The 12,112-nt window shown below is 41.3% G+C and overlaps 4 protein-coding genes across 4 annotated transcripts; 2 read left to right on the top strand and 2 right to left on the bottom strand.

Annotated features, from left to right (window-relative positions):
• Window positions 1-966, top strand: LOC104427937 (RNA polymerase II C-terminal domain phosphatase-like 4). The gene has a single exon (XM_010040943.2). It carries the CDS (start codon window positions 1-3, stop codon window positions 964-966), a length of 966 nt encoding a protein of 321 aa, XP_010039245.2.
• Window positions 967-4,335: 3,369 nt separating this feature from the next.
• Window positions 4,336-5,172, top strand: LOC104427936 (RNA polymerase II C-terminal domain phosphatase-like 4). The gene has a single exon (XM_010040942.2). It carries the CDS (start codon window positions 4,336-4,338, stop codon window positions 5,170-5,172), a length of 837 nt encoding a protein of 278 aa, XP_010039244.2.
• Window positions 5,173-5,645: 473 nt separating this feature from the next.
• On the bottom strand, window positions 5,646-9,506 carry LOC104426655 (tRNA (guanine-N(7)-)-methyltransferase non-catalytic subunit wdr4). Its single transcript, XM_010039784.3, has 10 exons — window positions 9,306-9,506; window positions 8,734-8,898; window positions 7,943-8,123; window positions 7,645-7,701; window positions 7,497-7,567; window positions 7,310-7,388; window positions 7,167-7,226; window positions 6,747-6,850; window positions 6,592-6,652; window positions 5,646-6,212 (listed from the first exon to the last, which is right to left on the bottom strand). The coding sequence occupies exons 1-10, from the start codon at window positions 9,437-9,439 to the stop codon at window positions 5,832-5,834; spliced, it is 1,293 nt and encodes a 430-aa protein (XP_010038086.2). The 5' UTR covers window positions 9,440-9,506; the 3' UTR covers window positions 5,646-5,831.
• Window positions 9,507-11,128: 1,622 nt separating this feature from the next.
• On the bottom strand, window positions 11,129-11,746 carry LOC120289956 (uncharacterized mitochondrial protein AtMg00310-like). Its single transcript, XM_039305369.1, has one exon. It carries the CDS (start codon window positions 11,744-11,746, stop codon window positions 11,129-11,131), a length of 618 nt encoding a protein of 205 aa, XP_039161303.1.
• Window positions 11,747-12,112: the final 366 nt, after the last annotated feature.

Here is a 12,112-nt window from a genome sequence, read left to right as displayed (position 1 = left end):
ATGGCCAATCTGTCTAAATCCAAGCCGACCTCCTTCGCCTGCCCCAACCCATCGCTCTCCTTTTCGATCGCTTGCGATGGGACGAAACGGCAAAAGGTAGAGTGCAAGCATCCCGCGATCCATGAAGGCAAGTGTTTGTTGTGCGAAAGCGCTGTCGACGATGATCACAGCGTTGCCTTTGGCTTCCTTCATCCTTCTTTTAGGCTTAGCTACGTGTTCGCCGATAAGATGCGTGAGCTGAGCACCGCGGCCGCATTAGGGTTGAAGAAGCTTCACTTGGTCCTCGACTTGGACCACACCCTCCTCCACACCATCCGGCTCTTCAATCTCACCCCCGGGGAGGAGGACCGACTCATTCCCGAGGCCGAGTGGAACGCAGTAGGTGGTCCGGAGGGCCAGGGCGACGTCTTCTTGACCGGGACAGAGGCCGGCGAGGGTTCCATCACCAAGCTGAGGCCGTTCGTGCGGGAGTTCTTGAGAGAGGCCCATGAGATGTTCGAGCTCACGGTCTACACGATGGGTGGCCGTGTGTATTCATCCAGGATGACGAAGCTGCTGGACCCCGATGGGCTATACTTCAGCGATCGGGTGATTGCACGGGAGGACTGCACGGTCAGAGGCCGCAAGAGCCTCGACATGGTCCTGGCCAAAGAATCCAACATACTGATCATGGACGACACCGAGACCGTGTGGCCGGATCATGCAGCCAACCTGATAGCGATCGAGCCATTTTACTTCTTCTCTCACGGAAGCAAGAAGCGGAGTGTGCGGCCCAGCTTCGGTCACGATGGTGAGCAAGACTGCGTGTTAGCAACCACTCTTCAGGTTCTCAAGGAAATCCACTGGCGTTACTTCGACTCGGAGCCAGGAATCAAGGGCAGGGACGTGCGGGAGGTGGTGCAACAGGTCCAGAGCCGAGTCCGCAATATATCTGGTGATCAAGCTTCTCCTGGAGATGCACTGTAAAAGATTGGGTTCAATTCTGTTTTTCTGGTGTTGTAAGTTGAAGATTGATTTTGCCCCAAGTGTTTGGGGAGAGTAATTTGTTTCCATCAAGCTTTACAGCAGAAGCAAAAGCTCCTAGCAATGGTTATATCGTTTATCTAAATTTCAGACTTAATGCAAGGACAATTGTTCGTATACCGTGAAATGTGTTTCTTCAAATATCGTAACGAGTTGAGATTGATTTGGACTGATTTTATTTAACTCCTCAGGTTATGTTTGGTGGTCCGGATTTCTAATCGGGATAGGATTAGATATGATATGATATGAAATCATATCCACCTTTATCCCATCTCCCCCATGGGATAATTTTATCCTACTTATATCCCCCTTATATTCGACTTTATCATATCCTGAGCGAGCACCAAACTTAAGATATGATAAATCATATCCTATCCCGAATTTTATCTCGATTGCTAAACGCAGTAAACGAAGTGGATTTACAAAGATATTGCCTTCTTCCATTGTTAGTCCATTGTGTAATTTGGTTGAAAATGAGTTATCCCTCACATTATCTTAGGCTTAGAATTTTTATTTAGACTATAGTAAAAGATGACATTTGATCATTCTCATTTAAAATTTGTCAAATTACACGTCTTCACATACAAATGATTTTCTTTCCAACATAACCATATGCCATTTTGGGCGCAAGATACCAATTATTTATTGCATTAATACGGCGGCAACAACTGAGCAGCCACGCTTACAAGGAAATAGCTCGCTCATTGCTTATAAATTTTAAAATTAATTACAAGAAATTTGAGAAAGGATATGTCACTGGTAGAAAATTTTCATGTTTTAGCTTCCGTCATTTCTTGTTCTATTCCTGAATTCCCGCTTTACCCCAGTAGCCACCCTTCCAACATGGAAGGGAGAGGTAGGGGGTTTGAATCCCCATATTCTTGGAGGGGAGTTAAGGTGGGGACGAATTTGTTTCAGGAGTGGGTTTCGACTCCCACGCTTTGTAAGGAGGCAGGGCAAAAGTCTGAAAGTGAGAGTTAGCATAAGAGTAGAGTAGGATTGACAAAAAAGAAATTAAAAAAAGAAAATCAACAAGCTGCGCATTGCAGTTTACAAAGCTTCGGCCACAGCGAGGTGGATTGTTATTCTCAAGGCTTGTTCTTGAGCTTGTCAAAATGGTCACTCCATCAGTGCATAAAACCTGAAATATCACCAGTCAAGGGTCTCATATCACATTATGTATGCGCTTAACCATATAAAAAAAGTCCTGAAGTAGCAATAAGAGATTATAAATTGCAACCTCTTCATACCAACAAAAGCATGTATAATTCACATTAAAGTAGACCCTGCTTGTTTCACATAAAATATTTTCCATGAAGTCTTTTTTCAAGAAAATGATAATATTTTCCAGTATTTCTAAAGATGAGTTACAAATTATTTTCCCCATTTTAATATCTGATTTGACTTTTAGGAAAAAATTATTAAAATATTCGAATTTTTTTGTTAACTTTTTTTTTCCTTTTTGCTTTGTCCTTGGCAAATTGCCTCCATGGCGATCAGCCACAAACAAGCTCAAGCCTCATCGGTATGTGGGCTTGCTCAAGCTCGCTTGTAACAGGTTGCCAACTTCCATCATGGTCAGTGATCAATTGAGGAAGAAGTAAAAAGAAAATGAAAAAAGGAAAAAAAATAAAAAGCTAAAAATAATTTAAAAAATTCCAATTTCTATAAAAAAAAAATAAAAATAAAGTAAAATGTGTTTGGTGAAAGATAGTGTTTAGTCTAGAGGTTAAATAAGGAGGATGGAAAATGTTTTTTGTTTTCTAGAAAGCGGAAAATATTTCTGTACTTTTGAAGGTGTTTTTTCCATTGATAATTTTTTTTTTATCTTAGCTAGTTTATTTTCCGTGAACCAAATGCTAAAAAATTGAGAAAAATTTCATGAAAGTTGTTTCCCTTAAATGAACAAAGCCTTAAGCACAAGATTGAATAATTCAAATATATATAATGAAACGATATGGACAAGCGTAAAGATCCATAAGAGCATGACAAGACTCTTTTTATATTCCATCAGTAGCTAAACGTTTACCTTCAAGAAGATAATTTCCATTGTGTCGCTTGATTTATTATTGAAATCTTCTCATGGAATAGATCACGTTGATTAAACCACATAAATTAAGTCCCATATTTATTTCTTTATTTATACTTATTTTGTTGTTATGATTAACGTGGATTCAAATTCGATAGTTTTGTGTTGAGATTGCTCCCTATTCTCATATAGTGCATTGTAGTACATTGTAAACACACCGCATTCGTTTCAGATTCTATTATGTCAATTATTGTCAAGTACAAAAATATTTACCTTTTTTTAGACAATATCATAAAAGCAAGGGGAAACTACATTACAATGACAAATCAAAACAAATAGGGGGACCAAAAAAAAAAAAAAAAAGGGCTTGCAATTGGGAGTAGGTGAAGGCGAGACTAGTATAGAAATGCTGCTCTCCCTCATGTGTGGTCAATGGCTAGTCAATTTACCAATTTTAATGTATCGAGATAAGCAAATTAATTAATCTTTCACGGTTCTTACATATAGATAACTAGATAACATTGCAAGAGAGAAATTAGAAAACTTTGTGCATTGATTTAATATATATAGAGAGAGCTACTAAACATTTCATAAACTGTCCATTATTACACATTTATCCTTTTTTTTTGTCACACAAAATCCCAAACTTATACTCGTATAACACAGTTACTCTAAAAAAAATTTGTGATACAAAAAACTCCAAACTTATATTCGTATAGCACATTTATCCCAAATTTTTATTTATAACACAAAAATTTTCAAATTTGTACTCATATAACACACATTTACCTCAGATTTTGAGGTAAATATATTGCATGAACAAAAATTTGGGATTTTTTGCGTCACAAAAAAAGTTTGGGATAATCACACCTATATAAGTTTAGGGCAAATAACTCAAATAGGGTACATTTATAATTTTTTGTAATTTGTTTACTTCTTTCTTTTTTATGTTCCAAATAACTCGAATAGGGTCGAAGGAGAGATGCTATGTGACCTAAGGATAGCATGGCGGAAGGCCCATGGACGCAAGAAAGTTTTTGATCTGATTCGAGCAATATTTTGATGATTTAAAATAGGAAAGTTTGCAAGATAGAACACCGTGTTTTACGCGTCTAATAAAACAAAACAAAACAAAAACCCCCGAATTATATTGGATGTAGGTTTCTATCAACCTCACGAGTAAATCACAGCAGCAGCCCTAACACGCACACGCACACCTCAAAGCTACTCTCCCCTTCGTCTCTCTATCGTTTTCAAATTCGTTCTCCGAACCCTCATCATTCATGGCCAACCTATGCAGATCCACGAACTTCAACCTTCCCTCTGGGTTCCTTCAACCTTCCTTGAGGCTCAGCCACAAGTACACCGATCAGATGCGCGAGGCGAACACCCAAGCCGTGCTGGGGTTGAAGAAGCTCCACTTGATCCTCGACTTGGACCACACCCTCCTCCACACCGTCCGGTTCTCCTATCTCACCCCCGAGGAGAAGAAGAAACTCAAGGCCGAGGCCAAGCGGAACATGGAAGGTGGTGGTCCTGCAGGAAGCAGCGACATCTTCTTGGACAGTACCAGCGAGGGTTTTTTCATCACTAAACTGAGGCCGTTCGTGCGGGAGTTCTTGAGAGAGGCCGACAAGATGTTCGAGTTGACGGTCTACACGATGGGACGCCGTGCGTATTTGTCCATGAAGACCAAGCTGCTGGACCCCGATGGGCAATACTTTGGCAATCGACTCATTGCGCGGGAGGACTGCACGCTCAAAGGCGGCAAGAGCCTCGACGTGGTCCTGGCCAAAGAATCCAACGTCCTGATCCTGGACGACACCGTGGTCGTGTGGCCGGATCACGCCGAGAACCTGATACCGGTTGAGCCGTTTTACTACTTCTCTCACGGGAGCCAGAAGCGGGGCGTGCAGCCCAGCATCATTCACAACAAGGGCGAGCACGAGGGCGGGTTGGTGACAGCTCTTCGGGTTCTCAAGGAAATCCACGAGCGTTACTTCAACTCAGAATTAGGGCTCAAGGGCGAAGGGGACGTGCGCGAGTTGGTGCAACGGGTCCAGAGCGGAGTCCGCGAAAGGTATGGCGATCAAGCTGCTCCTCCTGAAGATGCACCGTAGAGATTCGTTTTTTTCTGTTCTTCTGATTTTTACGAGTTCGTTGTTGTTTCTGTCAAGTATTAGGAGAGTTGCTTACAATTGTTAAATCTTGTACATAAATGTCGCGCTTATCACGCACAGTTGAATTAGTTTCTCTAATATTACATCGAGCTTAGATTGTTTTTGCCATAATTTTTTTTTTTCTCTTAATTCGATTGTTTCTGTTATCGCTGCAAAATTTGTGGCGAAATCAAAGTGGTGATAAGCTAATTGAAGTGAGTTTGCCAGGATTACTGACCTTTCTTGGTTGCCGTTCCATGGTGCCATTCGATTGAAGATGAGTTCTTAGCTTGCATTCCAACAAGCTTATAATTTTTATTTCCGCTGTAAAAGATGACATTCTATGATTCTTATTTTAAACTTTGTTAAATTACGCATTTATTTATCGCATATGGAAACAGCTCGCTGCCATTTATTGGTTTGCCAGACAAGCAAATGTGAACAATTATATATTTGACAGACAAAAAGAAGACCATTACATATTTGATTAGTACAACAAGCTGCAACAAAACTAAGCAGCCACGAGTACAAAGAAATAGCTCTTGCTCGTTGCTCATAACTTTGGGGAAAAAAATGAAAAAAACTAATGAGAAAGGGACCCTATCACTAGTCAAAATTGTTCAATTTTTTAGCTTTCTGTCATTTCTTGTTCTCTTCCTGAATTCCCGCTTCCCAGCCGAGTATTGCTTCTTAATCAACAAGCTGCGCATCGCAGTTTTCAAAGCTTCAGCCGCCGCGAGGAAGACATCATTCCCAATCGACACGCTCCCTTGCAACCTCTCAAGGAGTTTCTGGCCTCCTGGGATTTCATCGTCACGCAGCAAAACCGACTCTGCATCCCGACCATTGTCCTCAGGAAGAGACACGGCCCTCACTCGAGCCAAAGAGGAATGGTTGAAACCTTGCAACTTGGAGATGCCGGTGACCATCCACAGAAGACCCTCGGATAAGCTTGTTCCCAAGCTAGTCGGAATTAATGTCTCTCCCTCAATGAGTACCACCTGAAAAAATCACTAGTCAAGAGACCGAGACCACAATATGTATGCACTGAACTTTATAAGAAGGGTCCTGAAGTCGCCATAAAGATTTTCAATCTGCAACCTATTCATAACAACAAATCATGTCTGATCCACCTCAAATTATGGCAAAAGATTGAATAATTCATATAAACATTGTCAGACAGTCATAATTTAAAGGTCTGGCTACATGGGTTGAGGAGATGAGACTAATTAAGATTCTTCTTTCCCCACCCAGGCATATCGATCCCTTAATGCATAGACAAGTCACAAGAAAATTGACCCAGTGCATTGCCTGTATTTGCTGGCTTTTCAAAAATGAAAAACAAAAAGTCCTTCCAAAACAGGGAGAGTAAATGCTTACCTTGGCTATAGAAAGAGTTTTAGCAGAAGGATTGCAGTTCAAGAGCATTATACCTTTCAAGCTACAAAAACAATACATGAAGCATCAGAATAAAGAAGATGAATCAGGAAATCTTTCACGTTGAAGCCTAAAGAGTCGAGTATCCTAGAACTTGCCTCTGAACTGCCAACGCTATGGATGTACCATTTGAACAAGTGCAAAGATCTGTGACAGCATGACAGGGCTCTTCTTCTAATCCATCAGTAACTGAAAGTTCTGCCTTCAGGAAGAAAGAAAATCCTTCTGTCAAACCGGGTAAAGAACCAAGCAGAACAACATTATAATGAAAGACTGCAATGGAAGATATAGGAAACAGCAGCTAGTTTGAACCACACCTAAGAATTCTTAGTATTTTTAATCTATTGTGAAAGTACAGGCACATTTGCTGGTTAACCGAGACATAAGTTAACCTGAATACAGGTCTGTGGAAGTAGGTACTACATAGTATCTTTGAAGCATTGCAAGTCTGACAAAATTCCAAGACCTTTCAAGTCAGTGATAGCATCTTAACAATCTAAGAATTGAGTAACCTATACCTTAGCTCCAATTTCGCAAGTATCCAAGAGGGAACCCGAAGTCACATCCCAGAGGCGAACCTACAGAGGAAAGATGCACTGAGTACTAATGCATAACCATACTCTATCTAAACCACTTAAACTTCTCAGCTGCAATCACTCACAGTGGAATCACCGCTGCCTGAAACAAGAAGCCCATGTGGATAATCTGGCGAGTGAATGAAGTCTAGGCAGGATACATATCTGTCATCAACATGAGAAATAAAGCGACTTAGCACCCCAATTAATCTGCCAATAAAAGCTTCAGAACAGCGAACACCTGGCCTCAAACTTCAATGCATAGACACTTACTCAGAATGACCCAGGCAAAAAGTTTGTATCTCGTGAGCCCCATCCAAAGGATTCTTGGGAACCACAGTCACCTGTCGCAATTACAAAATAATACAAGATCGGTACAAGAACAACCTAGAAGTTTAACTGAGACAGGTAATAGCCTTACCCGAATTTTATAATCCCGATCAGCACTAACAATGAACCGTCCATCTGGAGAAAATTCCTACAACAGATCCTTCACTTAATAACACAACGACAAAGCATTCAAAAGCATACAAGTCATCATGACATTGAGGATAGGATAGTCATGCGAAAAATTAGCAATATTAAGCATTACCAAAATCAATATAGGAATTTAACATTTGAGCTTTCTTTCAAAAGATTAATAACAGTTAAAATTATCTGGGCATGTTGGACACAGAGAAGGGGATAAAAGAGACACATTGAAAGAGGAAACAACTCACCAAGCTAGTGATGATGCTGCAATAGTGAGCCAGAATTGGTGCTGCTTTTTTATCAGGCAAAGCCTGATTTTCAACATTCTCCTTTAAACTCACAACCCAAACAACTCCGAATTTATCAGCGAAACACACAAATAGGCCATCATTGCTTACTGCAACAGAACTTACTCTCTTCTCACAACACCTACAAAATTAGCAACCATAATGGTGCCATCAGTTTAACAAGACTAAAATCCAGTAGAAGTCAGAGATGAAGCTAATGGCAGAGTGCCAAAGGAGAAAAGAAACAAAAAGAACAGTTCAACAAGCAAGCAGAAGGAAATTACCACTTCAGTCTCAATTTGAGCTCAGATGAAAAATAACAAACAGATAAACCTCACAAAAGAGTGCAAAAGAGAGATTAATTGCACATCAAATGAACCTCCCATGTCATTTGCAAATAAAACCCATTCTATGAGCAGAAAATCATCAAGCAGCAGTACTTTACATGAATGAAATGTTACAAATTCAAGGGAGTAACATCCTCCACTGGCAAGTAAAGTTTTTATCTTTGAAGGCAAAAAATCAAATAAATCGGATGGAAAATCAGACCGCTTGAGACGTAATCAGAAAATAGAGGCACTCAGCACTATTGCATCTGCTCCAAATGAAATGATAAACAGTTTTGCTTATATATACACTCTTCAGCAAACTTCTATAAACGAAATGGGCCTCTTGGCATGATTTCTGCACTTCCAACAAACTGAATCCATAGAATTCATCACTTCATCAAACTCCAATCATTAAACACTTACACTGAGCCAATGCAGAGCCAAGAATCCGTGGACCATATCTTGACTAATTTGTCATCCCCAGCAGATACCAAAAGCTTCCCGCTTGCACCATATCGAATAGCCCTGATCGAATCTGAATGGAAAGGCTTCGCGGAATCATCCACCAAGGAGACAGGAGAATCTCCGCTGTCAGATAACAATGGCATGCAGTCAAGATTCTTGCTTAATTCGAACTAAACTCAAAAGTAGTGAAGTAAACTCCGCATTCTGTCTATTATACATGTAGCTGGTTTGAGCACAACAAAGCCCCAGCGCAACCCAATTAAGAAAGAAGAGCAACTGCAATTAGCTCCAACGACAAAAGTGGAAAAAACAGAGAAACCCTGATTACCAGAGCCTCAAAGACCAGAACTTGGAGCGATAATCACATCATAGAAGCAAAAATCTTCCTACCCATATGCCCCAAGAGGCTGGACTCTTCCACGTATAGGAAATTCGAGCCAAATTTTTTCAGACAACGCCAAAAAGGTTCGCACTTTCATGAGTTAAAACAGGTACTCGCCATGCGCATTGAACAGAGGAGATCCGCTTACGTGAGATCGTAGACGCGGAGGTCTGATCCGACGGCGACGGCGACCGATCTCTGGGCAGGGTGGACGGCTATTAAGGCGGGAGCCACTTCGATTTCTCGGGGGTTGTCCCCTTCCTCCATTTGAGCGTCCCCCATGTCTCTTCCCCGCCCTCCTCTGCTTTGGCAAGAACCGAGCCGGTCTTAGGGTTTTTGATTTGGGGTTCTTCATGTTTGGGGAGGTTTTAGCGAATCGGGTAAGAAGAGGGGCAAAATCGTAAAAATCCAGGAGTTTGTGATCTGACTGATAACTTGATAAGTGATTGTCTCCAAGTTTTACTCAGTTTGTGAGTTAATCATAATTTAGACAGGTACCATGAGTTTATTTCATTGAGGAAACACGCTCCCCATTTATTTTTCAGAAAATATATAATTTTAAAATTAATTTTTAAAAAAAATCACTTGTATTATTTAAAATAATTAATTAATGAAAAAATATTTTCATTATCAACAATCAATTTTTTTTTTTTTTTTTGGTCAAAACAGCTCCATTTCATTTCATTTCAAGTAGGTACAGTAGAAAACGAGCCCAACTGGGCTTCAGAACAAAGAACATCGAACAACGGTTTGGGTGGGCTTGAGACCCGTTCGGAGGGAGGGGCGATCTGTTGAGGCTTGACCCAACCGCTACTTTGTTTTGTTAAAACAAGGTGGGTTAGGCTTAAATAAGGCAAAGAGTTAATTGAGGCCCGGCCCATCTTGATTTGTTCAGAGATTTCCCACGAAGCTTGACTCTCCCCCAACAGTGCTTGAACTAAAGTAAGGCAGTCAGACTCAAGAGTTGTACTTGCACTTTTCCCTTTTTTCTTCTCCCATTCGTGCACGAACTCCACCCCCTCCAACAGAGCTAGGGTTTCTGCTTGAAGTGCAGATTGCACTCTCACGTGGCGCGCAAATCCTCCGAGTAAAGATCCAGCGGCATCCCCGCATACACCAGCAATTGCGCCTATTGTTGTGCCCACTCGGAACGCGCCATCAACGTTGATTTTCAGCGATTTCGGGCGGGGGGATGCCATTGGGATGACGAGGTACAGTCTCTCTCCAACCCTTTTTTCTGATTTGAGTTCCAAATGCTGAAATTTTTGTGCTTTGCGAGTGTTTCGGTGACTACTCCACGCGGATCCGGTGTCTTCTTTCGAAAGATGGCCTCGTTCCTCTCTTTCCATACAAACCGGAGCGTCTCGGCAACTAGTTCGAGGAAGGTGCTTCGGTAAGTCGCTCTTGTGATGAAGGAGCCACCGATCTATGCTTGTTAGTCCCTTGCTCGACCCGGATGCTGATTCGTGGATCCAACCACACTTTAGTTGTCCGAGGGCAAAGCAAAAACAAGTGCTCGCCGATTCGGGCTTCATATTGCACAACGGCATGTCGGATCGGGTATGATCTTCCGTCTGAATAAATTCTCCTTCGTGGGGAGGGCGTTTTGACATAAAGTCCATATAAAGACTTTGATTTTTGGTAAGGTCTGCATACTCCATATCTTGCACCATAGCGCTCGAGGCTTTTGATATGATGGTGATGCTTCGTTGAGTGATGGGTTGATACTGGCTTTCCTTAATTGATTATACCCACTCTTCACTGAATAGTTGCCTGATATTGTTTCTGTCCAAATAAGTTTGTCTTTTTCTCTTGAGGACGCGATAGGAATTGCCAATATTTCATTTGCAATTCTGTCTTCGAACGTGTTCTGTACTATGTCTTCTTTCCATGAGAGAGTCTGCTTGTCGATTAGCTCAGTTACACGCTTAGGTTCTTCTCGATTTGCTGGTCCTATAAGTGTACCCAGCTTCAACCATTTATCTTCACGTATTCTAATGGATTGTCCATCCCCCACTGCCCATTGAACCGAATCGATATGGCATCCCTCCCAACTAGTAAGCTTTTCCATCCCCACGAGGATCGTTGCCCCTCCCTTGCATGCCAGAAGTCGGAATTGGGAAAATATAACCCTTTAAAGAGCTGACTCCATAGTGTGGGAGGATTGTCGACCATTCGCCATGCTTGCTTGCCTAGCATGGCCTTGTTAAAAGTAATTAGATCTTTGAAACCCATCCCTCCATTATCTTTTCTCATCTTCATTACATTCCAGCTTTTCCAGTGAATGCCAGCTTTCGCTTCATTGTTTTTCCACCAAAAGGAAGCGATCTTTTGTTCAATAGCTTTACAAATAGATATCGGGATTTTAAATATGGACATTGCATATTGTGGCAAGGCATGAACCACTGCTTTCAACAGGATTTCCTTTCCAGCTTTTGACAGCAAATTTTCCTTCCATCCTTCTAACTTCATATTTACCCGAGCCAAAATCCATGCAAACATCTGTTTTTTTGAACTACCCCAATCAGAAGGGATGCCCAAATATTTTCCAGTTTTCTCAATCTCTGGGACTCTCATCTCCCTTGCCATATTTCTTCTTAGACTCGAGGGCAGCCCGTGCTGAAAAGGATCCCCGATTTGTTCGGATTCACAGCTTGTCCACTTGCTACACAATATTGATTTAGCACCTCAGCTAGATTTTGGCATTCACTAATTTTTCCATCCAAAAAGAAAATCGAGTCGTGCACGCAAACAATAGATGAGATAATGTGGGGCAATTTCTGTTCAGCTTAATGCCTTTTAATCTCCCTTCCTCAACTTTTTTTCATCAAAAAAGATAAGACATTTGCAACAAGTATGAACAAGTAAGGGGATAGAGGGTCTCCTTGTCTAATACCTCGAGTTGGTTGAAAATAAGGTAGAGATTCTCCATTGAATTTCACGCTGAAAGATACA

The sequence above is a fragment of the Eucalyptus grandis genome, chromosome 11 (assembly GCF_016545825.1).
Source record: "Eucalyptus grandis isolate ANBG69807.140 chromosome 11, ASM1654582v1, whole genome shotgun sequence".
In the NCBI taxonomy this organism is placed as follows: Eukaryota; Viridiplantae; Streptophyta; class Magnoliopsida; order Myrtales; family Myrtaceae; genus Eucalyptus; species Eucalyptus grandis.
This window is presented reverse-complemented; position numbering and strand designations above follow the sequence as displayed.

Bases quoted from the DNA above. Each gene is read 5' to 3' on its own strand.
- LOC104427937 (XM_010040943.2), top strand. From the start codon at position 1: ATGGCCAATCTGTCTAAATCCAAGCCGACCTCCTTCGCCTGCCCCAAC.
- LOC104427936 (XM_010040942.2), top strand. From the start codon at position 4,336: ATGGCCAACCTATGCAGATCCACGAACTTCAACCTTCCCTCTGGGTTC.
- LOC104426655 (XM_010039784.3), bottom strand. From the start codon at position 9,439: ATGGGGGACGCTCAAATGGAGGAAGGGGACAACCCCCGAGAAATCGAA. The intron at 7,227-7,309 runs GTGAGTGATTGC...TTTCCTCTGTAG, and splicing joins CAGGCAGCGGTGATTCCACT to GTTCGCCTCTGGGATGTGAC. The intron at 6,653-6,746 runs GCAAGTTCTAGG...TTGTTTTTGTAG, and splicing joins ATAGCGTTGGCAGTTCAGAG to CTTGAAAGGTATAATGCTCT.
- LOC120289956 (XM_039305369.1), bottom strand. From the start codon at position 11,746: ATGGCAAGGGAGATGAGAGTCCCAGAGATTGAGAAAACTGGAAAATAT.